This window comes from Erigeron canadensis, chromosome 4 (genome assembly GCF_010389155.1).
Source record: "Erigeron canadensis isolate Cc75 chromosome 4, C_canadensis_v1, whole genome shotgun sequence".
Lineage (NCBI taxonomy): Eukaryota > Viridiplantae > Streptophyta > Magnoliopsida > Asterales > Asteraceae > Erigeron > Erigeron canadensis.
Window position 1 is genome coordinate 23,272,598 of NC_057764.1, and position 27,342 is coordinate 23,299,939.

The following is a 27,342-nucleotide window of genomic DNA, read 5'->3' on the forward strand; positions in this document are numbered from 1 at the left end:
GGTGTCTAAATTTAATTTCAGGAAGTCTACTTTCTGGTGGATGTGGTTTCGTGTCAAAATATGAAGTTTAAGGTTATCAAACGAATTTTATAACAAAACTGCGCAAAGCTGAGTTTTCCGAACAGATTTTGGTCAAGTTCAAATAGTCATATCTTGGTCGATTTTACGAACTGGAAGGTTATTTTTTTTCAGAGATATTTTTAAGATGTTAAGAGTGTACACTAAAATTTTGGATTTTTTTTGAAGCTTCGAAGACCCTTAACTTTTATAAAACTTTTCTGCGCATAAACAGTGAATTTTCTGACTAGTCTGTGATTATGGAATTTTTTAAAAATAGTTAATGTGCGAAATAAATTAAGTCAAAATTCATGTAAGTTTATAACACTCTAAGGTTACAGTATTTAAGATTTGAAAACTTGAATTGGTCATTTCATCCTAATAAAAAATAGATAAAGTCACCAAAAATTTTAGTGAATATGAACTTGTAGAAACCAATGGTATATCATTAAAACAAATACACTATATAAAGTTATGTGACTTGTAACTTAATAATACATGACAAATCAGTTGTGAATATTTTGAAAGTAGCCATATATGTATATCATCGAATGCGGGTTACAATGGACGGTTATTGATCATGTCCATAATTGTAACTTGTACATGTATATGTTGTGTAGATTCTAGTGATCTTTTGGACTTTGCACAACTGCTTGCTGATTGGGGTGAGTTTCGTGGCCCCTTTTTATTTTATTTCTTTGGGGGAAAATGATGCTCAAAACACTTTTCATTTCTTTATTAGTTGTGCCAAAACTTGTTTTTTTTATTGGACAAATACGTGTAATTATGAAATGTGTATGTTAGCTTTGCTTGTGTTGATTCTCATGATGCAATAGATGTCTGTCGATATCTATTGAAGACAATTTATGACAATGGATAACAATGATAACAATTAACCAACTTTATACTCCAGCTGGTAGTTTGTTGGTATAACAATGTGTGATTGAGTTGTTGGCAAGTGATGTGATTGAGTTGTTGGCAGGAGTGATGGGGATTGTGTTGTTGGATAACTATGATGACATTGATCAGTATTTGGATTGCATACATGCTGCTACATGTTTATATTTACACTATTGTCCAAACCTCATATATATCATGCACAACAAATTCATTTGTATTACTTTAAATCTACGAACTCACCAACATTATGTTGACATTTTCGAGCATTCATTTTCAGGTAATAACAATGCTTAAGGAGACTAAGCATAAGGACTTTAGGAAGACTAATAAAGGGATCCTTCATGGACTCCTAGTTTGCATTTGAATCATTAAACTCTATCTGCTATTTGCTACATTTTTCTTTTGCTATTTGAGGCGTGTTGCCTAGACTTATCCCACTTGTGGGAATTACATTTATTTGGATTTTCATTTAGTATAACTCTATTACAAATTCCATGTGCTATTGCTATATCTTTTCGTCATATCCTACGATTCCGCCTAAGGTTGGGTGTGATACAGGGTACTACACGCAGGCTGCACCCAGGCTGCACAGAACCTTAGCTGAAAGGATAAGCACGAATAAAGGCTATCATATCACTTCCTAAATTAGAGGAAATCTCCACCAGCAATAAGAGATTCGTTCTGATCCTATTTTCTCTCTTCCAAGTCATATTTGCACTATAAAAGGAGAAGGAAAAAAAGGGGAGAAGATCATGATCTTTATTACGGAGAAAAACCCTAAATGATCATCATCATGATCATCATGGGAAAAACCCTAAGACAATCTAAACACATATCGATTGGCGTACAAGGGAGCAAAACTCTTACCAACAGGGAATCGCCATCAAACTATCCAAACACCTCTCCTCTTCACATAACCTAATCGGATGTACAAACAATTGGCGTCATCCGTGGGACCACCGCCTGATATCGCCTATTTTATATATATTTATTTTACGCGATATCGTTTCTTTTATTTATTTTATGTTTGATTTATTATCATTTTTATAGACAATTATACTTAATATGTGATTTTATATGATTATAGGTCTATAAAATGAAATATTACGAAAATGAGCTAATTGGAGCTGAAAAGACGATAAATGTGATATATGTTGGGCTTGGCTAGAAAGTAGTAACAAAAGAGAATTGGAACTTATACTATACCATTATTATTGTTGGGCCATGAATCAAGAAATATAAATAGAAGAGAAAAAGAGTTGGATTCTAAGTTGGCCGAAAGGAAGCAGCGAAGTGGGCATGAGTTTTTGGACGTGGCCATCACAATACAAATCCATATAAAAAACTATATATCTATCACAATTAAAGAGTTGAAGGATTTTTGGGAAGTTGGCTGAGTCGGTGGACATAAAAGTCCTACATCATCTATTATATGTATAGTTATTATATCAATATTGAAAGAGGGTGCTTTGAGGGGGTCGGTCGAATTGGGGTTTTTTTGGTACGAGAGGGAATTGGAATTGTTTTTCGTAAGGTCGGCTAGTAAGGTGAAGTCGACAGGAGAGATTGCAAGTGAGGTGCTTTGGTTCGTGGGGTATTCAGCCGCCAATTCTCTTTCGGCTTTTGTTCCAACTTCGACGCAGCAGTTTACTATTATTATTAGTTGCTTATTGATAGACTATATTATTATACAATTATTATCATGAATTTATTTATTTAATGATTGTTAGTTTAATTTATCTTGCCATTAGTAGCTAATTGTTTTTACACCCACTTGGATAATGTGAGCATGACATAAAGTTGTCACTTTGTTATAATTTTTATTGTTGAACGCGGTTTTTATGTTTAGTCGAAGATCCATGTTTGTCTAAGTTTATATATTGTTTTGGTTTCTTATATAAATTAGTTGGTAATTAAATATAGAAGTTCGAGAGAAATCTATAGATTTGCTAATTAGTTTATGAAAGAATTAATCGATCTTTAATTAATTCAAAGTCATTGGAGTTCGAGAGAAACTAGTGATAGAGATTAAACAATCGAATTTGGATGAATGTGTTAGTCGTTTATGATAGAGTGATCTAATTAGACGATTAATAAGCAGTTCGAGAGAAAGCTTTTTAGATTAAATTGTAAAACCAACTTAGGACTTAATGCTTGATTGTTAGGGTAGAAATTATCCGCGAGAGCGATAACTATATTTTTGACAATTAAAGATTTAAGTATAACGAGAGTTCATCTTAATTACATATTAAGTAGTTCAACGTAAAAAGTGACATTGTGATAATTTGACATGTAAGCTATTCCAAGTGGGTGTGTTTTTTTAATTATTATTGTTTTCAACAAAACTTCTTTTCAATTGAATTCTTCGGAATTGCTAACTTTTTAATTCAACTAACTATTTTAAAACCAAGGTGATCCAAAATCTTTTTTTTTTTTTAAAACTACTTAAAACTCCCTTACTCTAAATCAGTCCCTGTGTTCGATCCTGGACTTACTGATAGCTTTACTATACATGATAAGGTACACTGCCTGTGTGTAGAAGTTTAACTATTAGTATTTTCTTGTTTGCACCGAATAGGTCCAAAAACCTAAAATTTTTTCTCATATAAAAAAAATCTCACCAAAAAAGACCATTCTAGATTCCCTGTAGCGAGATCCAATTCCTGAAATGTACGCCGGAACATAAATCGATAAAATAACTAGCAAATCTTAAAGATCCCAGCCTTTGAAGGTTCAAATCTAAAAGATCCATAATTTTTGCAGCCTTTGAAGGTCCAGATTTTGAAGATCCATATTTTTTCAAGCATTTGAAGGCCCAGATCTCGATGATCCAAGATTTTCGCATCCTTTTACGCCCAAAAAAAAATCAAGAAAAAAAAAGATCCAAATTTTTCGCAGCCTTTCAAGGCCCAAATCTCGAAGATCCAGATTTTTCAGAGCCCAGATCTAAAAGATTCAAACTTTTCCGCAGCATACCAATATCCCCCAGGATACGACAAATTCAGTGTCACAAGGAAACATACAGGATACAAATACCCCAGGATATTACAACCAAGGGGCATTCACCCAGGGCTTTCAGAACGATGGTCAAAGACCCATCATGGCAGGTTACTAGCAATACTCCCAAGGACAAATATGTCAGGGCCTTCCAGTTAACACCCAGGGGTCAACCATGCCAAGAGCACAAATTTATACCCAAGGTCCGTACATGCAAAGCAACAATCAGATCTACGAGCCCCAAGCCAACCAAGCAATGCCGCACACGCATGCAGGCTTCGCCTAGGGACAATATCAGCAAGGGTTCCAAGTTCCAGGCCAAGTTCCATGCATTAAGCACAAGACCATAACGCCAAAATGCAGGATTTCAAGCCGCAAATACAGGTCAGGGTTATAATCAACATTATTTAAATAGCCAAGGCATTTATAACCAAGGGTATGAACAATACTACCAGGGTGGGGGACCCAACTTAAACACCTACGGGACAAACACATAGGCACCAAATGTGTACCAAACCCCACCAGTGTATCAAACAAATATACCTAGACCATTCAGCCTTAGCAGAACACCACCAAAGTCGCCATTCGCCGAATGGATAAGGAACTACCCACTACCAGCAAACATGAAATACCCAGCCCACCTAGGAACTTATAATGGCAAAGATGACCCAGAAGCTGAACCGTAAGGTACGCCCAGGATAAACTCAATCTTCGATAAATACGGAAAGCTACGTACTTATCGATAATCCCTGCATTTAAGGAAAAAGATAATACCGCATCATATATATTCAGAAATGATATACTCCATATCAAAAACCCTAATTGGGGACTAAGTCATGAATCCCCTATAAATAGAGTAAAGGATGACTAATCGAAACAGAATAGCGATATGCAAGAATAAAGTGATACCATACAAGGTTTCAAACATCTCCATGAAGAATAAGAGGCTGATTACAATATATCCCAACAGATTAGAGTCTGAGAAATTCACAAAAGCATATCAAAGGATGGCTAGAATAATAGCAGTTCGAAATACTACGCAGCCAATAATACCTAGGGTCTTGAAACCCACACTACCCAGGGTTTTCAAAACAACAATCAGAGGCCTTTCAAAGAAAGGGCACCAAAACAATCCCCGAAGGCAAATAAGGGTTTCCCACTCAAACGCCCAAGAATCAGTAGCCCCAGGATTCCAGATCTAAACCCAGGGTACACCCGTGCCAGGGTCAATAAACCCAGCAAGCGCATAGCTTTCAAGCCAACAAATAAGGTCAACAAACCCAAGAAGACTTTATTTATGGAGTGCAACCGCAAGGATCCCAGATGCCGGGACAAGTACCAAATACCCCAGGTATACAGCAGTAGAATGCCAACCTAGGCTTTCAAAAAACAAACCAGGTGTACCAAGTGAATACAGGTCAGGTGCATAACCAGAATTCTTTGAATAACCAGGGACTGCACGGTCAAGGATATCAACCTCAATGCCAAGGAAAATAAACCCAGAGTCGCAAGTAACCTATGTTACGCAGACAAGCAAAATGAATATCCCAGACTCTCAGTAACATAGCTTCAAAGGGCGATTACACACCAAACACTCATGCTTATGTCTCCAAGAACACATCCTAAGGAAGACAAAGATGCCCGAAGTCTCACAAACAAGCTGCGAAACAAAAGATAGTGGATCACAAAGATTCTACGTGATAAACCTCTACATTAAAGCCCAGACTTTACGCAGACTTCATAATTTCAGACAGTGAAGATCTAGACTTCCCCTAGCCTCTCATGGCATTACATTCAGAAGACCCAGGTCATCTGCAGACTCCCGCAACCTTAGTAAGCGACGTTTACAAAAGGTTAGAGCTCTATGAAGACTTTTTACTTGAGGCCTTTGCGAGGATTGGATTTTGGTCGGGCATACGTGCTTGTGAATAAGGAATAGAGCGTCGTGAAAGATGAGACGTTTTGGTCCTTTTCTGGCACATATACTAAGTTTATATCAATAGTTGTCGTGTTGGCACTTGTTACGCAAATGCATTAAGATAACTTCCTTAGACTAGAAGGAACCATTCAGAACTCTGCTAGAGACTAAAGGTCACACAATCGTTCACATCATGGTATCACCCAGAGTAATGGATGGGTAGAGTCAATAAAGAAGCAAACCGTGAAAGTCATGGATATATAGTTGGAACGCAACCATATAGGCTGGATTAATGAATTACCCTTGGTCTTATAGGCGAATCAAAGTCCTAAACAAAACAATGGGAAAACTCCGTAAAGCTTAGCATCTGAAACGAAAACTATATCACCACCCGAAGTCTAGGTATCTGCCTGTGTAACAACTACTATTTAAATGAAGGATACTGATACGGAGCTTAAAGTCAACCTAGACCTCCTAGAAGAAACAATAAGAGGGATAGCCACTCAAGAAACCACATATATCAGCAAACATAAATATTCTTCGAAGACGAAGACCATGTTTCAACATTAAGGAGCGTAATCCAAGTAGGACACCTGGGGAAGACGAGACGTACCTGGGAGGGCTCATATTGAGTTGATACAGTCATCAGTAACGGCGCTTACAAGCTCTCAACAACAGATGGCAATCCAGTTAGCAGGACGTAGAATGCGACAAACCTCTGTAAGTTTTACTGCTAAATAAAGCAAAAACATATATAAATAAAAAGAGAAAAGAAGAGAAGATCTTCAACTCTTATGGATGAATAAAATAAACGTTTTATCTCATTTAAAGTGCACTATTTAAAATTACAGGCTTGGAATATTAAAGAACGGTGGGGATGCCTACCGGACAAAATACAAGGACGGGTTACAAACCCTCCAGTATACAAAAACATAAAAAAATGGCCACAGTAGCCGGAATCAAGACTTGGATAAAAAAATCCGAGCACCAAAAAGTATGAAACGGGTAACAAAAAAAACGATCATCAACATAATGCAATAGCTCGGATAAAGAATTCGAGTACAAGCCCACAAAGGCATAAAAAAAATAACATGTAATACAATGGAATACAAGTAGAAGCCAAACAAGGGCACTACTCCCATTATTTCTACATGCATCAAAATAATACAATGGAATACAAGTAGAAGCCAAACAAGTATCCATGAACGAAAAGGCGTGGTCATCAAGAGGAAGCTAGGGAAAAAGAAGGGGAACTTGAAGATATCTTCACTACAATGACACTCAAAAAGCAAGAATTCCAAAAACCCAGAGAAAGCGCCTCTGCAACAGACACGCAAGAAATCAAAAGCCTACAAAGATTTGGGCGCCCAGACTTAAAGATACCTACACTGCCTTCCCGCAGCTTCTAGATATGAAGGTCCCTTTGTTACCTCAAATTTGAAGACCTCTTGGTTGTCCTTATAAAGCCGCAAAAGTTGAAGTAGCATTCGTTTTCGCACCAAAAACACTCTACAAAGATAACACTTCTCAAACAACGACGCAACATCAATATTTGAAGACTTTATCATCTTTTCTTTAGCAAGACTACTCAAAGAGCTCTAGGATGGATATATTAGCAAGAAGATCACTTAACACCTGCTCAACATGCTTTAGAGATCTTTCATATGATCACATTTTAGACATAAAATATCCACGAGAAGACATTTCTTGATATTACAATCGATCTGCTACCTGGGAATACACAGACATGGCCGGAGTCTCCCATACTCTCACCCTGGGGAGACAAGAATTCATCACAAGATATCACCTTAATAAGCAAAAAATATGAAGTTGGTGCAACAAGAAAAAATGAAGTACTTCCCAAAAAGGACAAAGCTGCATGAAGTAGACGAGTTAATAAAAGTTATGATCTGATCAAACAAAGGAACCCCAGAAGAAAACCAGCAACCACCTCAGCCTTGGAAAACACAAGATAACGACATGATACTTGTAAACCCAGCCTCTCCTAACTAGTTGATCACTATCTGATGCGAGCTACCAGAAGATATCAAGAAGAAATTATATAAGCTATTGCAGCAAAATATTGATATTTTCGCATTGGATTACGCAGATATAACCAGGGTCCCCAGGTTCGTCACCCTGGGAGAAAACACCTTTGTCACGAACGAAAGAAAAATATGGAACGAGCATGCCAAAAGAACGAAGCCTGTCAAGAGATAAATGGATTAGTCAAAGACAGAATCATACGAAAAGCCACGTGGATTGCAAACCAAGTTATGCAACCATATACCCTGGATACCTGGGATCGAAGCTCAAGGAGACACGGAGACATGACTCTCACAACTCATCCAGGTTACAAAATATACAACCAAAACAACACCACGAAACTAAATCCGGTGATATCATAGCTACTTGCCTTATAAGATCTCTGAAACCCTAGCTTACTTATTAAGGGGTTAGGAGCCCTATAAACAAAGACACGACATACATTTTACACTAGTTGACTGCAAGGGCATGGAAATGAGGTCAGGCTAGGAGTCTAATACGACGATCTTTGCAGAGTCACCCCATTAGACTAGGGGGTTTGATGACGTACCCACCTAGACCATCAGTACCCAGGAAGACACCTAGATGCAGACTACACGCAGGTGACTACACGCAGGCTGCACCCAGGCTGCACAAAACCTTAGCTGAAAGGATAAACACGAATAAAGGCTGTCATATCACTTCCTAAATTAGAGGAAATCTCCACCAGCAATAAGGGATTCGTTCTGATCTTATTTCCTCTCTTCCAAGTCATATTTGCACTATAAAATGAGAAGGAAAAAAGGGGAGAAGATCATGATCTTTATTACGTAGAAAAACCCTAAAAACCAAAAACCCTAAATAATCATCATCATGATCATCATGGGAAAAACCCTAAGACAATCTAAACACATATCGATCGGCGTACAAGGGATCAAAACTCTTACCAACAGGGAATTCCCATCAAACTATCCAAACACCTCTCCTCTTCACATAACCTAATCGGATGTACAAACACCAATCATCCCACACACATTTACTACGGCCGTGTTTGATAACACATAATGATTAGTGCTAAATGATTCTAAAATCTAAATGGTTTAAAAGTTCTGAATAAATTTGGTTCTGAATGATAAAAAAAATATGTTTGATATCGGTTCTAACTAAATTATCTGAATAGATGTGAAATTTTCATTTGAAATATGTGAAAACTAGAAAACTAATGAAAACACATCGTGATCTGAATCTGACACAATGCGAACACAATATGTTTTAAAAAAACACAATGTGTTTTTATTGTGTAATAAAAAAACACATTGTGTTAAATTTCAGATCACAATGTGTTTTTGATGGCGCGTGAAAATAAGAAAATGTTTAAACACACTCTGATATGAACTTAACACGTTGTGTTTTTTAAAAACACATTGTGTTAAACTCATATCACAGTGTGTTTTGTCCACTTTTCTAGTTTTCACGAAAATTTTAGTTTTAAATGATCACAACCCTAACAAAAATACCATTTTAACCTTTTTGAAGATTAAATGTCAAAGTTTATCAAAAACATAATATCGTTTTAGAACTAAACATAAACATAACATGAATATTATAATTGTTACCTATAATTTATAAACATAAGATAAATATGATATTCAGACTCAAAATCCGTAAAATACGACATTGAGTTCCCCGTAAACATACGGAGTAACATAAATATGATTATAATATATCTTTTCAAAGACAAATCCAAATTTCAAAAACATTTCCCATCCTGATAATGATAAAAAAAAAAAAAAAAGCTCAAAAGGTGAAGATAAAACTTGGTTGTTTCAATTTCGAATGTACACACGCACAAAGAGTCAAAGCCGATTCCGTTATGATATCAGTACGTTGCTCAAATTGAGAAAATGATAAAATATCCACTAATGGTTTCTTGTTATGTGAAAAACAACCCATTCAAAGTATCAGCTTTCTCTGCCAATACCACCAAAGAGAAGCCATCTAAAGCTCCAGAAGAAATTGTGTTGAAACCCATTCAAGAAATTTCGGGTACGGTCCATTTACCCGGATCCAAGTCTTTATCTAATCGGATCCTCCTCCTTGCTGCCCTGTCTGAGGTATCTTTATCCATCTTTATATATATATATATATATATGGGGAAGTGGATGTGTGGGACATCTTTGGTGCCTATACAGCCTCATATTTTCTTCCTCGTATATATATATATATAATAATCATGTTTTATATATTTGAATTTAATATTATGCTTGGTTGACTAGAATTTGATTATTATTAAGATATAGGAAATGATATGTACAATTAGTTTTTGACTTAATGTGAAAAAGGTCTAAAAAAGGTTTTTGTTTGTTTTGTTGACTTAAAAAGTTATTGACATTTGTTTTATACATTAAAGTATTCGATATTTCGCAATTTGTCTTTTAAGACCATTCATTGAGTACATAAAACAAACAACAATCCTGCTTAATCGACGTAGAGTATCAGTATATATCTATATCTATATCTATCTATATATCTATTAAAAGAGTAGTTATCCAAATATTTTAAAACTTTAAAGCTATTTTTAAAAATTGACAACGTAAGCTTTTATCCATGTGTCATTTTTATAAATTATTATAATAATTATCTTATTTAAACATATTTAATGAATTCTAAAAATTCTATATATGGCAAAGATATTTTAATAAATTCTCATCAAATATAAATATTAATAAACTATTTTGGGGTTTATGGAATTTGTGTCAAAATTATTTTCAAAAAATAAATTTAATCCAAGGCTTAGAGGATCTCAATCCGATATATCAAGGTTTGTATTTTGATGGTAACATTCAAAATTACTTCTTTTTTTTTTTTTACCGTGGAGTGGGTTAAAGTGGTTTTTCTACCTGGTATTAGTTTTTGAGATGTATATCCAATATCTATCGTGGGTAGTTTGAAATTGAATTTAAAGTTTTGAAATTTTTGTTTCTTTTTTTTGTGAAGTTATGTATAAAGTTTATGACTTTTTTGATTTTGTGTGAGATAAAGTTGTGAATGTGTAATTTGGTATATGATTGATATTCTTCTTGGTATTGGTACATAGTTAGGTGCTGATGGTTTTTTAGTCAAGTCATGTTTGTTTCGTGTGAAGTACATCTGTTTTTTTCATTGCTAACAAATTTTAGAAGTTGCACCTAAAAATATTCTTGCTAACAAGCTCACCATTCCACCCTTCATTTTTGGATGAATTCATGACTGAAGAATAGGGCGATCATTGCCTTTGGCAATTGGTTTTTGATTTTATTTTGTCATGGGAAGGGGGAGGGGGTGTTAGTTCCTGATCCTTAGTAGAAGATGATAAGCTATAATTTCAATATTGCTTTTCTTTCTTGCATCTGAACTGGTTTTGCATTTTACAAAAGACTATAAAAGATGCTATCTTTCACCTATGGCCTATGTTATAAATAGTAAGGTATTAAACTATTAATAGTGGTATAGTCTTGTGAAATCCACAAATTTCGATTCAGTTCATAGCACAAATCTAACTTATGTTTCTGTACATTACGATTTACGCATCTTGTATTTGATGACTGATTTTAAAATAGCGTTTCTGTTGACATTATGCATCTCTTTGAGTTCTCTATTTAAATTTTTGTATGCTTTCCATACGTATATACTATGAATCTGAGTGAACTTAAGCTGTCAGGGGACTACTGTTGTAGACAACTTATTAAACAGTGATGATGTTCATTACATGCTTGGAGCATTAAGAGCTCTAGGGTTAAATATTGAAGAAAATGCTGCTATTAAAAGAGCAATCGTAGAAGGTTGTGGTGGCCTATTTCCCGTGGGTAAAGAAGCCAAGGATGAAATCCAGCTTTTTCTTGGAAATGCAGGAACAGCTATGCGTACATTGACTGCTGCCGTTACTGCTGCTGGTGGAAATTTAAGGTATTTTTAGAGCTATATTCTCCTACATTTTAAACCTACTTTATCCTCTCACACATACATTTCATGGCATGTGTCCATACCCATTTCTCTCCTCATCTCATCCTTTCATTTTTCTCTGTGTCACAATCATATGAGTAGGAGTATTTGTAGGCATGAATTGTAGGAATAAATATCATTTTTTTAAGATTAAATTACATTTTTTGTCCCTGAAGTTGGCACGTTTTTCACTTTTGATCCCTTGAGTGAAGAAATATCAATTTTTACCTTAAAGTTGGCAAAAATTTGCAATCAAGGTCCTTCCTCTAGACGGCGTTCGTTTTTGGCCGTTAACATACGCACGTGCTAAACATGTGAGGGCATTAATGTCTTTTCCCCTTTACACTCGAAGGATTGAAGTTGTAAAACGTGACATGAATAAGGACGGACGAAAATTGCAATGTACTCTATCCACTAATCATCAGATCATCATCATCACCATCACAACTGACTAGATCGGGTAAATGTAATTAAATAAGAATACATTCATATATACTGATAGGTCCCAAAGGAGATAAACAAGATGGTTTAAGATGTCTCAAAGAGTTGTAGAAGGGGGGGGGGGGGGGGTTGAATACAACTTTTGACCTTAATCAGATTTACTTTAGATTTTAATGTGGAATATAAATTATCTTAAAGTGTTTGTCCATTTTCAGCTTGAGATAATTAATGAATGAAACAGTAAAGATAAATAACAGAATGTAAAGACAATAAAGTAAGCTGCAGTTCAAGAACAAAGTGTAAGCTGATTTTCAACTAATTCTTTTATTGATGAATAAAAAGAATTACAAGTAGTTGTGGAACAGATTAGCCTACAAATCTAACTACTTGGCTGAATAGCAAGTTACAACTTTGTATATTAACTCTACTAGCCTAAGCTGAGTACAACATGAATCCAAGCGGAATAGTTTTAATCGTTGTGAGAGTTAATGTAATGGATGCACACATTCTTGAGACTTTAAGGCTGGTTTATATAGGCATCAACCATTGCCTTGGATGTCGTCCATTCTTTCCACGCGTCTTGATCTGATGGTCTGTGCTTGATCAGTAGCCGGTGATAGTGACATTGTCCTTTTTGTTCCTCATGTGCTCACCAAAGATGATTGTGCAACAACTAAATGGACATCTCATAGAATGTTTACAATCAACAACTGGCACTTCTAGGATGTCTTTTCTGATGCTTATCCAGTTGATTGATGAATATACAAAGTTAAAAGCAACTCGGGAGCACTTGTAATACTCCAGGCTGAACATGTACCTTCTAAGCTGATTGCAAGAACCAAACTGATTTCCACCCATCAGCCTGACAATCTATCCTTGTTCTTCATCTTTGATTTAGACCAAGTGCTTGTTCTTCATCTTTGATTTAGACCAAGTGCTTGTTCTTCTTTTGATGCAGCTTGAAAGACACCATCTTCTAATGAAGATGTTCAGGCTGAGTCAGCTCTAGAACCAAAGTCTCAAGTATTTCTTGAACTGTTTATCATCTTCAAATCTTGTAATGTATGAGTAACTTGACTCCAACATATACAATAAATTCAAATCTAGGGTTTTCAAAACCCCCAATTTCAAATTAAATTAAATACAAATAAATCTAGTGTACATACAATAGATCCGGAAATACATACCCACGATGTTGCCGTTGATGATGACGATGAATGCGGCCACTCATTGGAAAGTGATGATAAACCCACAATGCTGCTGTTGACGATGACGAATCCCACTACTCACCGAAAAGTGATGATAAACTCACGATGACGATGATGTTGCTGCTGATGATGATAACCCTAGTAACCTACGATGTTAGATGTTGCTGCTGATGATGATGATAAACCCAGTAACCCACGATGCTTATAGCCCACGATGTTAGATGTTGCTGTTGCTGTTGATGATGAAAACCCACGAAGCTACATAAATTCAACGATAATGATGAATGATCTATCAATGATGATGGATGATTAAAAGGATGGACTATTAAAAACAAAAAAGGATGAAAAGATGATGATGATTAATGATGCTTCTTTCCACAAAAAATAACTATACTGATGATGATGATGAGTGATTTATGGGTGTTTGTTGCTTTTGTCCAATTATTATAGTGATCACATCGTATATATGTATATATATATATATGTATTATATTATATATCATTAATTTTTTTTATATTATTTTTTGTAAGGGGAAAGGGAAAGAAATGCCCTCACGTGTTTTGCACGGGCCTACGTTAACGTCCAAAAATGAACGTCGTCTAGAGGAAGGACCTTGATTGCAAATTTTGGCCAACTTTAAGGTAAAAATTGATATTTTTTCACTTAAGGGATCAAAAGTGAAAAACGTGTCAACTTCAGGGATGAAAAATGTAATTTACTCTTTTTTTAAACATAACATTTCTTGATAAAACTGTTATAATCCATAGAACATAAATTAAAAGAATTTTGTACCTACATGTAGTTATAATTTATACGGTGAATACACAAAAAGAAGTTTTACTTTTAAGTTTGTTACGTGTTCCATACATATAAGTTTTGAGTTTTAGTTATATATCTAAGATAGATGTATACTCTTCCTTTATCAATAGCATCCACTTATTGATAATACGGCAATTTAATGTTCCAAAAAAGAAATTATTGCAATTTTCCTTTATTTAATGGGAGCAGTGAGTATGAATGTGGGAATCGTTATTAGAGGTGACAAAATCGGTGGTGTTAAGGTGGTGGGTAAGTTACATTGATATGTAATACCCTAACATCTATGAGTTTTTTTTTCAGCTACGTACTAGATGGTGTTCCTCGAATGAGAGAGAGGCCAATTGGTGATCTGGTCACCGGTCTAAAACAACTTGGTGTAAATGTTTATTGTTCTCTAGGTACAAACTGCCCACCAGTTCATGTAGTTGGAAGTGGAGGCCTTCCTGGTGGAAAGGTAACAAACAATAACATTGCTGCACTTTTAAAGTCGTAAGAATTAATTATTCGGTTCCATATTGGTTTTGGCAAATTTGGTTATTTAAGAAACTATTAGATAGTAATGAACTTATAGTTTTTGAATCTTTCCGTAACCTTTTTTCCATGCCCTTCTTATTGCAGGTGAAATTGTCAGGATCTATAAGTAGTGTATACTTGACTTCTTTGCTCATGGCAGCTCCCCTTGCACTGGGAGACGTAGAGATAGAAATTATAGATAAATTGATCTCTGTGCCATATGTACGGATGACACTGAAGTTGATGCAACGGTTTGGGGTTTCAGTAGAACACAGTGATACTTTGGACAGATTCCATGTCCGAGGCGGTCAAAAGTACAAGTAAGTTGATCATTCCATAAAAGTCAATCTTTACGTGAAGATGGGTCAACAGCTATTTTAGTCTGATAAAATCTCTTTAGGTCGCCTGGAAATGCTTATGTGGAAAGTGATGCTTCAAGTGCGAGTTACTTCTTAGCTGGTGCTGCCATCACTGGCGGAACTGTCACCGTGGAAGGTTGCGGGACAAGCAGTTTACAGGTATTATCCATGTGCCCAATTCAAAGACATTTAAAAACTAAATTGTTTCTCAAGTATATATTCTTCTAGGTAATTGCATGTTTTGCCCCTTTATTTGTACCCATTTTATAAATTTTGTCCCAAGTTGGTGACTTGGTTCAATCGTGTAATCAAGTCCCTTTTTTTGTTTTTTAGAATTGCCAATATATGTCGGTTCTTGGTTAGTTATATATAGGTAATGGGAGGAACCCTAGCCCCGGTACTACAATTGGATACCCATTGACCCACCCCGTATGAACCATATGATACCGGTAAAATACCTCCATCCTAATCCCCACATGATCTGGGCACCCCAAAGGATCGAACCCGCGTATTTAAACTTCACATATGGGTCTAGACTTCATTGGTAACAGATACCTTAAAGGAATTATTTTTTGTTCCCAGCGGGGAGTTCTTGATTAGTTCAACAATGTGGGAGTGTATTGTGCCCACGTTCTAAAAGAAGGACATTTAGTCTTTTTGCTTTCTTTTTACCTCAACATCATCTTCATCTTTTTCAAGATAATCATTTGCATTATCAAATTTTTGGATGAATCCTGTAAATGTGGTATAAGAAGGGAGACATAATATTATAATATGTAATCAGTTATTGTTCTTAAGCTCAATGCACACTATCCACTCCTCTTTATAACTTCAAATCATTCATTTCAATTTTGAAGCTGATGGTTTATGACATTAAAGATAGAACTATGTATATGTTAAAATATGATCACGTAAAATGAACGTATGTCCGGAAAGTATTTAAGCCTACGGGGTCACACCTCAACGTGAATGTAACTATAAATTAATTAATATATTAAATGTAATTTATTAATTAATTTGATCACGAAAAACTAACAGAGGTTCGTTAAAAGAGTTAAAAGTTAACGGTACTTAACTAATGGACTTAACGGAGAAGAGTTGGAATTAGGAAACAATTAGGAAACCCTCTAGAATAGTCTAGAGGGGGCCGATCGTCCAAGGGTTTCAAAAACCCTAAACTTGGTCATCAAGTTTCCTAAGTCTATAAATAGAGGCTTAATCTAATTGTTTTCCACACACAATTCATTAGGTTTTCTAAAACCCTAAAAAATCTTTTCTTCTCTCTCTCTCTCTTTGGTTCGATCGACTTCATCAAGAAAAAAGGGTTTTGGGTTTTTGATTGGGTCGAAATTTAGAGCTAGAAACAAAGGGTTGTTCGGTTCGTGATCAAGTACTAGCATACATACATTCCAACGTTGTGTGTGCAATTGTAGAGAGGTTTAATTCAAACCTTATCATAAAGGTTTCTTGCTGATTATCTCCAATTTAAGGTACACGTTTTCTATCTTGGTTAATTAATTAAACTACATAGATCTTGTCTTCCATTGCGTGCTTTGTGATTTGATGTGATAAATTGTTATATAACCCAACAGTGGTATCACGAGCCTACTTTGTATGTTTTTTGATTACCAATAAATCAAAACTTGAAGGGGGTTTAGGGTTCTTGATCTTCAAAATTTTCGAATATATATATATAGTTAAATTGTTTTTGTAATTTAATTACATTATTTAATAAGAAAAAGGTTTTATTTAATATATATATATATATATCGATCGAAAATTTTTTTCCAGAAAATAAAAAAAAAAAAAAGTTTTTTTTAGGGTTCCTAATCCAAGTTTTGATTAATTGCATGTTTATGTGATAAATTGCATGTAGTTATAAGTTGTACCTTTATTTTTAATGGTTAAAAAGAAGTACAAATCATGAATTTTTCATGCAAATCATTCATGATTCTTACTTAGATATATTGATATGAAATCTTGATCATTAGGGTTAATTATGCTAGATAATTGGATAATTAATTGTGTGACTATGTGAATTTTTCGTGTAAATTTTCTGATTTGCGACAGTTTACTAAAAAATTAGTATCTTTTAATCCGTAATGAGTTAGAGGTCGTGCTTTGAATTGTAGATGCTCAACACATAGGGCTAAAACTTTGTAGTTCTGGTCGAAATCTGAATCGGACCAGAAATAGGTCTAAACAGGTCGTGAAGCTACTGGAATTTCCAGTGAGCAACTATGTGATTATGTGATAATTGTTTGTTTTGTATGTGTTTAAGGCTTACGCAATCAAGGCGACTTGATGTATGTGGTTCTCTTCATTGAAGGGGGAGCCGATTTGGACATGAATAAACCATAGTGACATGTTTAGGTGGCCTACCATAACTCGTTGCATGCTTGATAGTTATAGTTTATAATTTTGCATATTTATTGTGATATAAATTGTGATGTAAAATTGTTTTTGAGAAAATATAAACTTGACTAAGCAATATCGAAATAGAGATTTTTTAATAAAATTGGAGTCTTACAACCTTGAGATACACCGACTCACCCATTTGAACAAACTCTAAGAGAGGTATAAGTCGGAGTGCGCTAGCCTTCTAAAAGGGCGGGTTTTTAATTGCGTTCATCGCAAACCTTTGCCCTTGCGCTTCTTTGTGCGTTCAAATGGAGCTACCGAGCTCTCTTGTGTTGTTAAGACTATACAAATGATTTTATTAAATATTATGTTTAGAAGATATGCATGAATCTTCAAAACATAACTTTTTGATCACATATCAAATTGAATGACCCAATAAACTGAAGTCATTTGCCATCCAATTTGTCAAGGACACATGGGGTCATTGTTTTACTCACTGGTATACAGTGGTGAAATGGCGATTGCATGGCGAAACCCATTCACTGGTACACAGTGGTGGTCAATTTTGCACGTTCTTAGTTGGACGACTTAAAGCGAGTTAAGCGGTGAGACCTTGACCCGTGGCAAAAGATGGGACAAAACATGACTACAAAAGATCACTTGATGAATCGAGTGTCTTACGTAGGTCCCATACATTCTAGGAATTGCACTTGTAATGCAATTATTGCTTGTAACTTACCTTTTGAGTGCAACCATTTCTAGCAGATCAACTGATGAAATGGTTGCATGTCAATTGGATCCTAGCCTTAATGAAATTAATTGTTTATTTTATAAACATTGGGTAATTAATTTCTTAAGGATTTATAATTGAACTTGAATCTGTTTTGTAAAAGGCAACAAATCCTTCACAAAACATACACCAATCGGCTTTCAGGTCGATGCTAGAAAGTTAGAAAGAAAACTTTCGGAAACCAATTTCAATGACTGTTTTGTCAATAGAGAATTGTTCTAAGAGTTGAAAAGAAAACCGATGTCATTTGAAACTCAGATACTGCTATTCCTGATGCGAATGCCACTGCTTTGCAGTTGGAAGCATAAAATACTCGGTACAATAGACATATTGAGGTTGCTTATTTGATGCTAGAAGCATGTCTCCTCAGCTTCAAAAGGCAATTCGGATTGCAAAATCCATGTGATATTAAATAACTCAAGTCTATGTACGGAAAACAAGTTGGAGTTGAATTACTTTAGCTAATTGAGTCACTCCGTAACTTGAACACGAGTATGGGAAACCGGTAAATGCTCATGTACTCAAGATGAAGAGTCACTTTGAGCATTATGGAAAGGATTAAACTATGCGTGTCTTCTGTCGATTCTTATTGGCATAAGAGATAATTGCATATTGCATAGCATAGTTGGACTTCATATCAAGTTGATTGAGTATGAAGAAAACCTTCCAAGAAATCTGAGATACCCCAAGTTCTTATGATCAAGGGGGGAATGGTTTAGAAAGCAAACAACCGTAAAGCTAAAGGCAAGAACTTAGATAAGAGAAAACAAAGTGTTTAGTCTCAAAACCTTAAAAGACCCTTTGGAAAAAGGAGCATACGGCTAAAGACCAGGCTTGTCATCACTATGCTATAGTGAGACACTGGAAGAGGAATTGTCCTAAGTATCTAGCTGAGTTGAACAAGAAGAAGAAGCAAGTTGGTTTAACCAGTTCTTCAAGTATCTTCTTAACTGAATTATAAGTGTTGATGAGATTCAAATGATAATTCAATAGCAAAAGAGTCAAATTAACTTGGACTCTATTTATCTTTGACATTGTCATCTTGTTTAATTTTTGTCAAGAAACGCATTTAAAAACTTCAATGTGAAGATATCTTACAAATCAAATGATGAATCATTTGATAAATGCGTGTCTTCGGCATTATCATTAGAAAGAAACGCATTAACAGTCTTCAATGTGAAGAGATCTTACAAATTAAATGATGAATCGTTTGATAAATGCGTGTCTTTCGAATTACCGTTTAGCAAGAAAAGCATTGAAAAACTTCAACGTGAAGGGATCTTAAAATCAAATGATTAATCATTTGACAAATGCATGTCTTGTGTTTTCGGCAAGATGACAAGAATACCCTTTCCGCATAAAACCGGAGAGGGCTAAGGAACTACTTGGACTAATACATATCGATGTATGTAGCCCTTTTAGACATATGTCAAGGAAAAATGCTAGCTACTTCATTATTCTGAATAATTTCAGTCGTTATGGTTATGTTACTTGCTTAAACATAAACATGAAGTCTTTGAAACATTCAAAGAGTTTAAAAATGAAGTTGAAAATCAACTCGGTAAAACCATCAAGATTCTTCGTTCGGATCGAGGTGGTGAATACTTAAGCCAAGAGTTTAAGGATTATCTTAAAGCATGTGGAATTGTCCAAGAGCTTACTCCTCCATACACTCCTCAGCATAATGGAGTATCTGAAAGGAGAAATCGAACCTTGTTAGACATGGTAAGATCAATGATGACCCGTACAACTCTCCCATTTTCGTTTTAGGATTATGCTCTAGAGACTGTTGTACGCATTCTCAATATGGTTCCAACCAAGAAGGTTGACAAGACACCGTACGAATTATGGCATGGTGATGTCCCTAATTTGTCTTACTTAAGAGTCTGGGGATGTGAGGCACTTGTGAAGCGTGATACGCCTGACAAACTTGAACCCAGAACTACTAAGTGCATCTTTGTCGGATACCCTAAGGAAACGATGGGTTACGACTTCTATGATCCCGCCAAAAACACTGTTTGTGTTGCTCGATATGCTGAATTCTTTGAAAAGAAGTTAGTTCAAGAGAACAGTGGGAGGGTTGTAGAACTTGATGAGACTCAAGAGGAAGATGTGTCACCTTCTGAAGATACTAGCAATCATCAACTTGGGGGGGGGGGGGGGGGGGAATGTTCAAAGTGATGAACCTCAAGTCGATGATAATGAAGCGATTCCACTTCGTAGGTCCGAAAGGACAAGACGTCCTACCGAAAGACTATGTCTGATGGTAGAAGAAGACGTTGTTGGAGATCTCGATGAGCCTCCGAATTTCATAGGTGGATTATCAGATCCAGAATCTGACAAATGGCTTGAAGCTACGAAAGTGGAAATGAAATCCATGAAAGACAATCAAGTCTGGAGCTTGGTTGATCTTCCACAAAATGCTCAAACTGTTGGGTGTAAGTGGATCTTCAAGAAGAAGACTGACATGGATGGAAATGTACACACTTATAAAGCTCGTCTCGTGGCGAAAGGTTATACTCAACGTTTCGGTGTTGATTATGATGAAATCTTTTCTCCAGTCGCGGACATTAGAGCTATTAGGATTCTCTTAGCCATAGCAGCGTACTATAACTTTGAGATATGGCAAATGGATGTTAAGACTGCCTTCTTGGATGAAGGTTTTATTGATCCAAAACATCCCAACAAAGTATGCAAGCTTCAAAGGTCCATTTATGGACTAAAGCAAGCATCAAGAAGTTGGAATAAACGGTTTGATGAAGAAATCAAAAAGTTTGGTTTCATTCAAAAAACCCGATGAGCCATGTGTATATCGCAAAGCTAGTGGGAGTTAATGTTACTTTCCTTGTCTTATATGTTGATGACATATTAATCATAGGAAAACACATTCCAATGTTGCAAGATGTTAAATCCCATCTTGGAAAGTGTTTTGCCATGAAAGATTTAGGAGAAGCGGCATTTATTCTTGGAATCAAGATCTACTGAGATAGATCAAAGCGATTGTTTAAATTAAGTCAAAGTGCTTATATTCATAAGATCTTGAAGCATTTCAAGATTGAGAATTCTGAGCGTGGTTCCGTTCTCATGCAAGAAGGACTTAACTCATCTAGCAAGAAAAACGCTTCTACACCTAATGAGGTGGAGCGTATGCGAAAAATCCTTTATGCTTCGGCTGTAGGATCTATTATGTATGCGATAAGATGCACTAGACCTGATATTGCGTTCGCACAAAATATAGTTAGCCACTATCAGCAAAATCCTGTAAAGGATCATTGAATTGCTGTAAAGAATATTCTTAAGTACATGTGTGCTACTAAAGAATTATTCTTGGTGTATGGTTGAAATCCCGATCAAAAAAAATTCAAATGGTAATAGAATTTGTGATGTTGGATTTCTGACTGATAAATATGATTCAAAATATCAGTCGGGATACGTCTTCATTATTTAAATGAAGGCACGGTGGAATGCTATGAGCTAAAAACCATAGTTGCCGTATCTACAACAGAGTTTGAGTACATTGCCGCCCCAGAAGCCGCAATGGAAGCAGTCTGGATAAGGAAGTTCATTAGCGGGCTAAACGTGATCCCTTCAAATGACTTACCCAATGATATGTACTGTGATAATACTGGTGCATTAATCAGTGCCAACGAACCCGGAGTTCAGAAAGCTGCCAGACATTATGCTAGACGATATCACTATGTTCGAGAGCAGATCGAACTAGGGGAAATCAAATTACTCAAAGTTCACACAGATTTTAACTTAGCTAATCCTTTCACAAAAGCTTTGTCTAGGCCCAAGCTTGAAAGGCATGCCGAGGGCATAGGACTTAAATTAGCTAGTTATTTCATGTAAATCTGTTGTTTCGGTATTTGGGTAAGGGATGTTAAACAATTTATATTTTCCATAATGAAATAAAATACTTGATATGTTTGATTTCATTCAATATTAAATTGCGTCCTATATTTGCATGTTTAATCCTTGAATATTTCATTTAATATTTTTTATATTATTAAATATTCTAAGTTGTCCATTGTCGATTAATTATATGGGAATATAATTAAACTAAGACAAATGTGAGTGATTGGTTATATTCTTGGAATATGTAATGGATGGTTCCCACCAAACTCACATGATATCCATAGCGGATGCATATCGGACTACCCACTAACGAATTATCACTTTATGGATCGTCGTCATTAAGTGAAATTCGTAAATGGTTACTTTTATTGATCCTTTGACTTGAGATGCGAGTAGGTCAGCATGTATGAATCGCACTTACTAGATGTAGTTCTAACTCACCTGAATAAGGGGGTACATAAAGGGCTATTTTCAGAAAGCGTCGTGAAGTATGATGACTGACACGTGTAGTCAATACAGGATTTGTTCCTTCAATTTAAAAGTTGAAGTATGATACCATTTGGCGCCCTCATTTGACTAATTAAGATGTTTGCATGGTCGTGCCCAAATAAATCCAGATGGTTCTCGATTATATTTGGTAATCATTAATTAGTTATTGAATGAGAAACATAATCGTTAAATTATGAAATGACCTTGATCCATATTCATATTTAACAAAGGTATCTGAACAAAGGGATAATAAATGCCTTAACCGTTTAAAAATATACTTAAATGTTTTCGGGAGCATTGGCGTGTTGCTAGACACTAACCAATGTTATTACCTTCATTCGTTACGAGCTCAAGTGGGAGCTGTTAGAATATGATCACGTAAAATGAACGTATGTCCGGAAAGTATTTAAGCCTACGGGGTCACACCTCAACGTGAATGTAACTATAAATTAATTAATATATTAAATATAATTTATTAATTAATTTGATCACGAAAAATTAACGGAGGTCTGTTAAAAGAGTTAAAAGTTAACGGTACTTAACTAACGGACTTAACGGAGAAGAGTTGGAATTAGGAAAAAATTAGGAAACCCTCTAGAATAGTCTAGAGGGGGGGCCGATCGTCCAAGGGTTTCAAAAACCCTAAACTTGGTCATCAAGTTTCCTAAGTCTATAAATAGAGGCCTAATCTAATTATTTTCCACACACAATTCATTAGGTTTTCTAAAACCCTAAAAAATCTCTTCTTCTCTCTCTCTCTTTGGCTCGATTGACTTCATCAAGAAAAAAGGGTTTTGGATTTTTGATTGGGTCGAAATTTAGAGCTAGAAACAAAGGGTTGTTCGGTTCGTGATCAAGTACTAGCATACATACATTCCAACATTGTGTGTGCAATCGTGGAGAGGTTTAATTCAAACCTTATCATAAAGGTTTCTTGCTTATTCTCTCCAATTTAAGGTACACGTTTTCTATCTTGGTTAATTAATTAAACTACATAGATCTTGTCTTCCGTTGCGTGCTTTGTGATTTGATGTGATAAATTGTTATATAACCCAACAGTATATACATATGTATTTCATCTTACCTTTTTCTTGTCTTGTTAATCTTTAATCAGGGTGATGTAAAATTTGCTGAGGTCCTTGGACAAATGGGTGCTGAAGTAACCTGGACAGAGAACTCTGTCACAGTGAAGGGTCCGCCAAGGAATTCTTCTGGAAGGGGACACTTGCGTCCAGTAGATGTGAACATGAACAAAATGCCAGATGTTGCGATGACTCTTGCTGTGGTTGCCCTTTATGCTGATGGTCCCACTGCCATTAGAGATGGTATGTGTAGAACTCACCACAGCCTCGTAATCTTAAATGTGTTGGTTTAGATTAAAAATAAATAAAAATATTTGGACCATTTGATCACAAAAGAAAACATTTATCTCAAATCTGGAACTAATATAGTTTCATACCTATATAGCAATCGTAGTTGCAAAGAAATTCTTAAGGTTGTGTTTTTATAATCTATGACTGGGTATATATATATTTTTTTGTGTTCAAGCATCTTAAAATTCACACTTGACTAGCCTTTATTGAAAGGTTAATTTTGTTCATGTCTCATTTTAGGCCATTTACTTTTTATTAAGGAAAATAGCAACCAATGCCTAACTCATAGTTTAGGCTAAATAAAACCCATCAATCATATGGCTGGTGGTCAAGACTTATTAGATAAATGTGAGATAATAGTACGTGGATGTCTTCTCAAAAGAAAAACAAACTTTTTGGGCTCTTTAGTGTGTACCAAAAATACCAAACTACTTTTACTGAATTGACTAAAATAGAAGAAACTGGAAATTAGTTGCTATTTTGTTAAAACCAAAAGTAAATCGCCTAGAATTGGAGGTTAAGTATGCTCTTATTCTATGTAATTCGTCTTTTTGAATAATGTAAGAACTTCTTAAATGGAAGTGAATTGATTTGGAAAAATATCTATTAAAGCACCACTTATGAAGAAATCTAGAAATTGAGTTTTAGGTGTAATATGCAAAGATATCCTGTAAATTCTAGAAGTTTGATTTAAACACAAACCTAAAAGCCTATCGAGTACGATCTTATTTACTTGTTCAACATTTTTTTATATGATAGTCCCGTTATATTGTATGAGAATAGACATTGTAAACCACCAATCCACCATGTTTAGTTTCGCATCACAAAGTGAATATGTAAAAAGTGAGTTAAATGACAGTTTTGGGTGTGCAAACTGCAAAGTAAAATGTAGCCCAAATTGGCCCCTTTCTCATATTGGGTTTACATATTCTTCATTACCTATATCCTATATTGTTCATTTTGTGGGCCCCATCTCACAGCGGTAAAGCAATACATGGACTAAATCATTTTCTTCATTCCTTATATTGGGCAGTGGCTAGCTGGAGAGTAAAAGAAACGGAAAGGATGATTGCCATCTGCACAGAACTAAGAAAGGTACAAGTCATTAACCCATCTTACTCTAAAAAATAGAATGGCCATGAGTACTTTAAAGTACTCAATGAATCTGCCCATTATTTGTTTAGTGCTAATAGGCCCTTTTGCCCTTGGAACTTTTCAGTTGGGAGCAACAGTCGAAGAAGGTCCAGATTATTGTGTGATCACTCCACCAGAGAAATTGAATGTGACAGCAATTGACACATACGATGATCACAGAATGGCCATGACTTTCTCGCTTGCTGCCTGTGCAGACGTTCCTGTCACCATCAAGGACCCAGGTTGCACCCGTAAGAGCTTCCCCGACTACTTTGAAGTTCTTGAAAGATACACTAAGCATTAAAACAAATTTTTTATGTTCAAAAAGAGAGGGTTTAGCGGGTTTAAAATGACGCCTTTACCCTCCACCGTTATCTTTCTTCAGAAGGGTTTCACTTAAACCACACATATATATGGACGACCCGAGCATATAATTTATCTTTTCTGTTAGTTGATTTTTTAGTTTCTTTAAGGTGGAATAAGTATCATCTCGAATCTTTATGCTAAATTTGGTTAGCAATGTATTATTTTTTATGCATAATTTATTTTTTGTATTATAATGGAAAGTGTTTTTGAATATGGCCAAGATTTGTGAAGGTGGGATGAGTTTTGAACCTTATACTCATATTTAGCACATGGTTGACACAAATTAATGATCTTTTATTAGTGCTGAAAATAAATCTCTGTTAAGAAGGATTGGTTACTAACAAATGTGGTTATGAGTGATAGTGGGGTTTAAGATTGAAGTCATAATTCTCTTGAGATGTTGATTTGAATTTAAGATGTATAATAGGGGTTTAAAGGCACCTTTGGGATATACACACTAAGAGCATCTGTAACGGTAGTCGTGTGGACAGCGTTGAACCCCAACCACCCCGGCGTCATGGGGTGGACCATTACTTGAGCGGGGTTGTCGTGGTGTGGAAGAGTCGGCGTGGGTGCGTCCACCTTGGGGAAACTTTGAGGTGGTTGGCGTCATTCCAATTAATATTTGTAGTGGGGTTTACATGGATTTGCAAGAAATTATTTATTTCATGACCCTGTTGTTTCATTTGGGTTGAAAAGTATTGCCAGAGTTTTTTTGAAGAAGACAGTCAAATGCATATGACCATATGTCTGATAATGAATTTGTGTGGTGGTGATTAAAAGATGAAAAATTGATTTTTTTTTCCTTTTTTAAATCTTTTTAATAGGTATTTTTATTTTGAACCCTATAGATTTTATCTGTTTACAAAATTATTTTAATTATCCATATGTTTGACTAACTATTTTAAAAGGCTTTTATTTATATAATAAACATATAATATAATATAAATATGTATAAATGATATGGTGTGGTGTGGTTATTGTTACGAATGTGGTGTGGTTGCTGGATGATGATGATGTGGCGCTGAAGTGTCACACCACCTGGTGTGGTGGTGTGAACCACTACTAATGCTCTAACCCGGCCAAATTTCATTGCGATTATACCAAATTAGCCAAGTTTTTTTGGATTTTCATAAAATAACCAACAAAATTGCAATAAACTGACAAAATCGCAACGAGATTCTAAGAACCGCAATGCGATTCTGATGATCTCTATGCGATTTTAATAATCTCGTAGAGATTCCGCAGGATCTTTTAGAGATTCTACAGAAGAATCGCATTGCGATTCTCAAAATCTCGTTGCGATTCTTAGAATCTCGTTGCGATTCCTCATAATCTCATTGCAATTCTTCATAATCTCATTGCGATTCCGTTAATCTTATTGCGATTTTGTCAGTTTATTGCGATTTTGTTGGCTATTTTCTGAAAATCCAAAAAAACTTGGCTAATTTGGTATAATCGCAATGAAATATGGCTAATGACGCGATTTTCTCTATAACTAAAAGAGGGGGTTGGGGACGTTTCTTCTTTAGCTTTCGTATTTATTAAGTTGTGATATTGATCATACATATTTTGTTTCACAATTGCTATAAGATTTATAAATCTTGAGACTGCCTCGGGCCTGAACACTAGTTCGTTATATACTTAAGATGACTAATTGTGTTATCTTTCCGTTAGCTATAACTTTCTTATCTTTAAAGGGGGCCGGAGCAATGTTTGATAGTTTGTTAGAGTTTTCCAATTTTTTTTTAC

The 27,342-nt window shown here is 35.5% G+C and overlaps 1 protein-coding gene across 2 annotated transcripts; it reads left to right on the forward strand.

Moving 5' to 3' along the window:
* The first annotated feature begins 9,693 nt into the window (after nucleotides 1-9,693).
* Nucleotides 9,694-25,803, forward strand: LOC122595082 (3-phosphoshikimate 1-carboxyvinyltransferase 2-like). 2 transcript variants are annotated; one of them, XM_043767379.1, is made up of 8 exons: nucleotides 9,694-10,011; nucleotides 11,598-11,842; nucleotides 14,648-14,801; nucleotides 14,966-15,180; nucleotides 15,261-15,378; nucleotides 23,832-24,042; nucleotides 25,124-25,185; nucleotides 25,310-25,803. In XM_043767379.1, the coding sequence occupies exons 1-8, from the start codon at nucleotides 9,802-9,804 to the stop codon at nucleotides 25,526-25,528; spliced, it is 1,434 nt and encodes a 477-aa protein (XP_043623314.1). In that variant the 5' UTR covers nucleotides 9,694-9,801; the 3' UTR covers nucleotides 25,529-25,803. The 2 variants fall into 2 exon arrangements, with proteins under 2 accessions (XP_043623314.1, XP_043623315.1); XM_043767380.1 differs by lacking the exon at nucleotides 9,694-10,011 and adding an exon at nucleotides 10,696-10,718.
* Nucleotides 25,804-27,342: the final 1,539 nt, after the last annotated feature.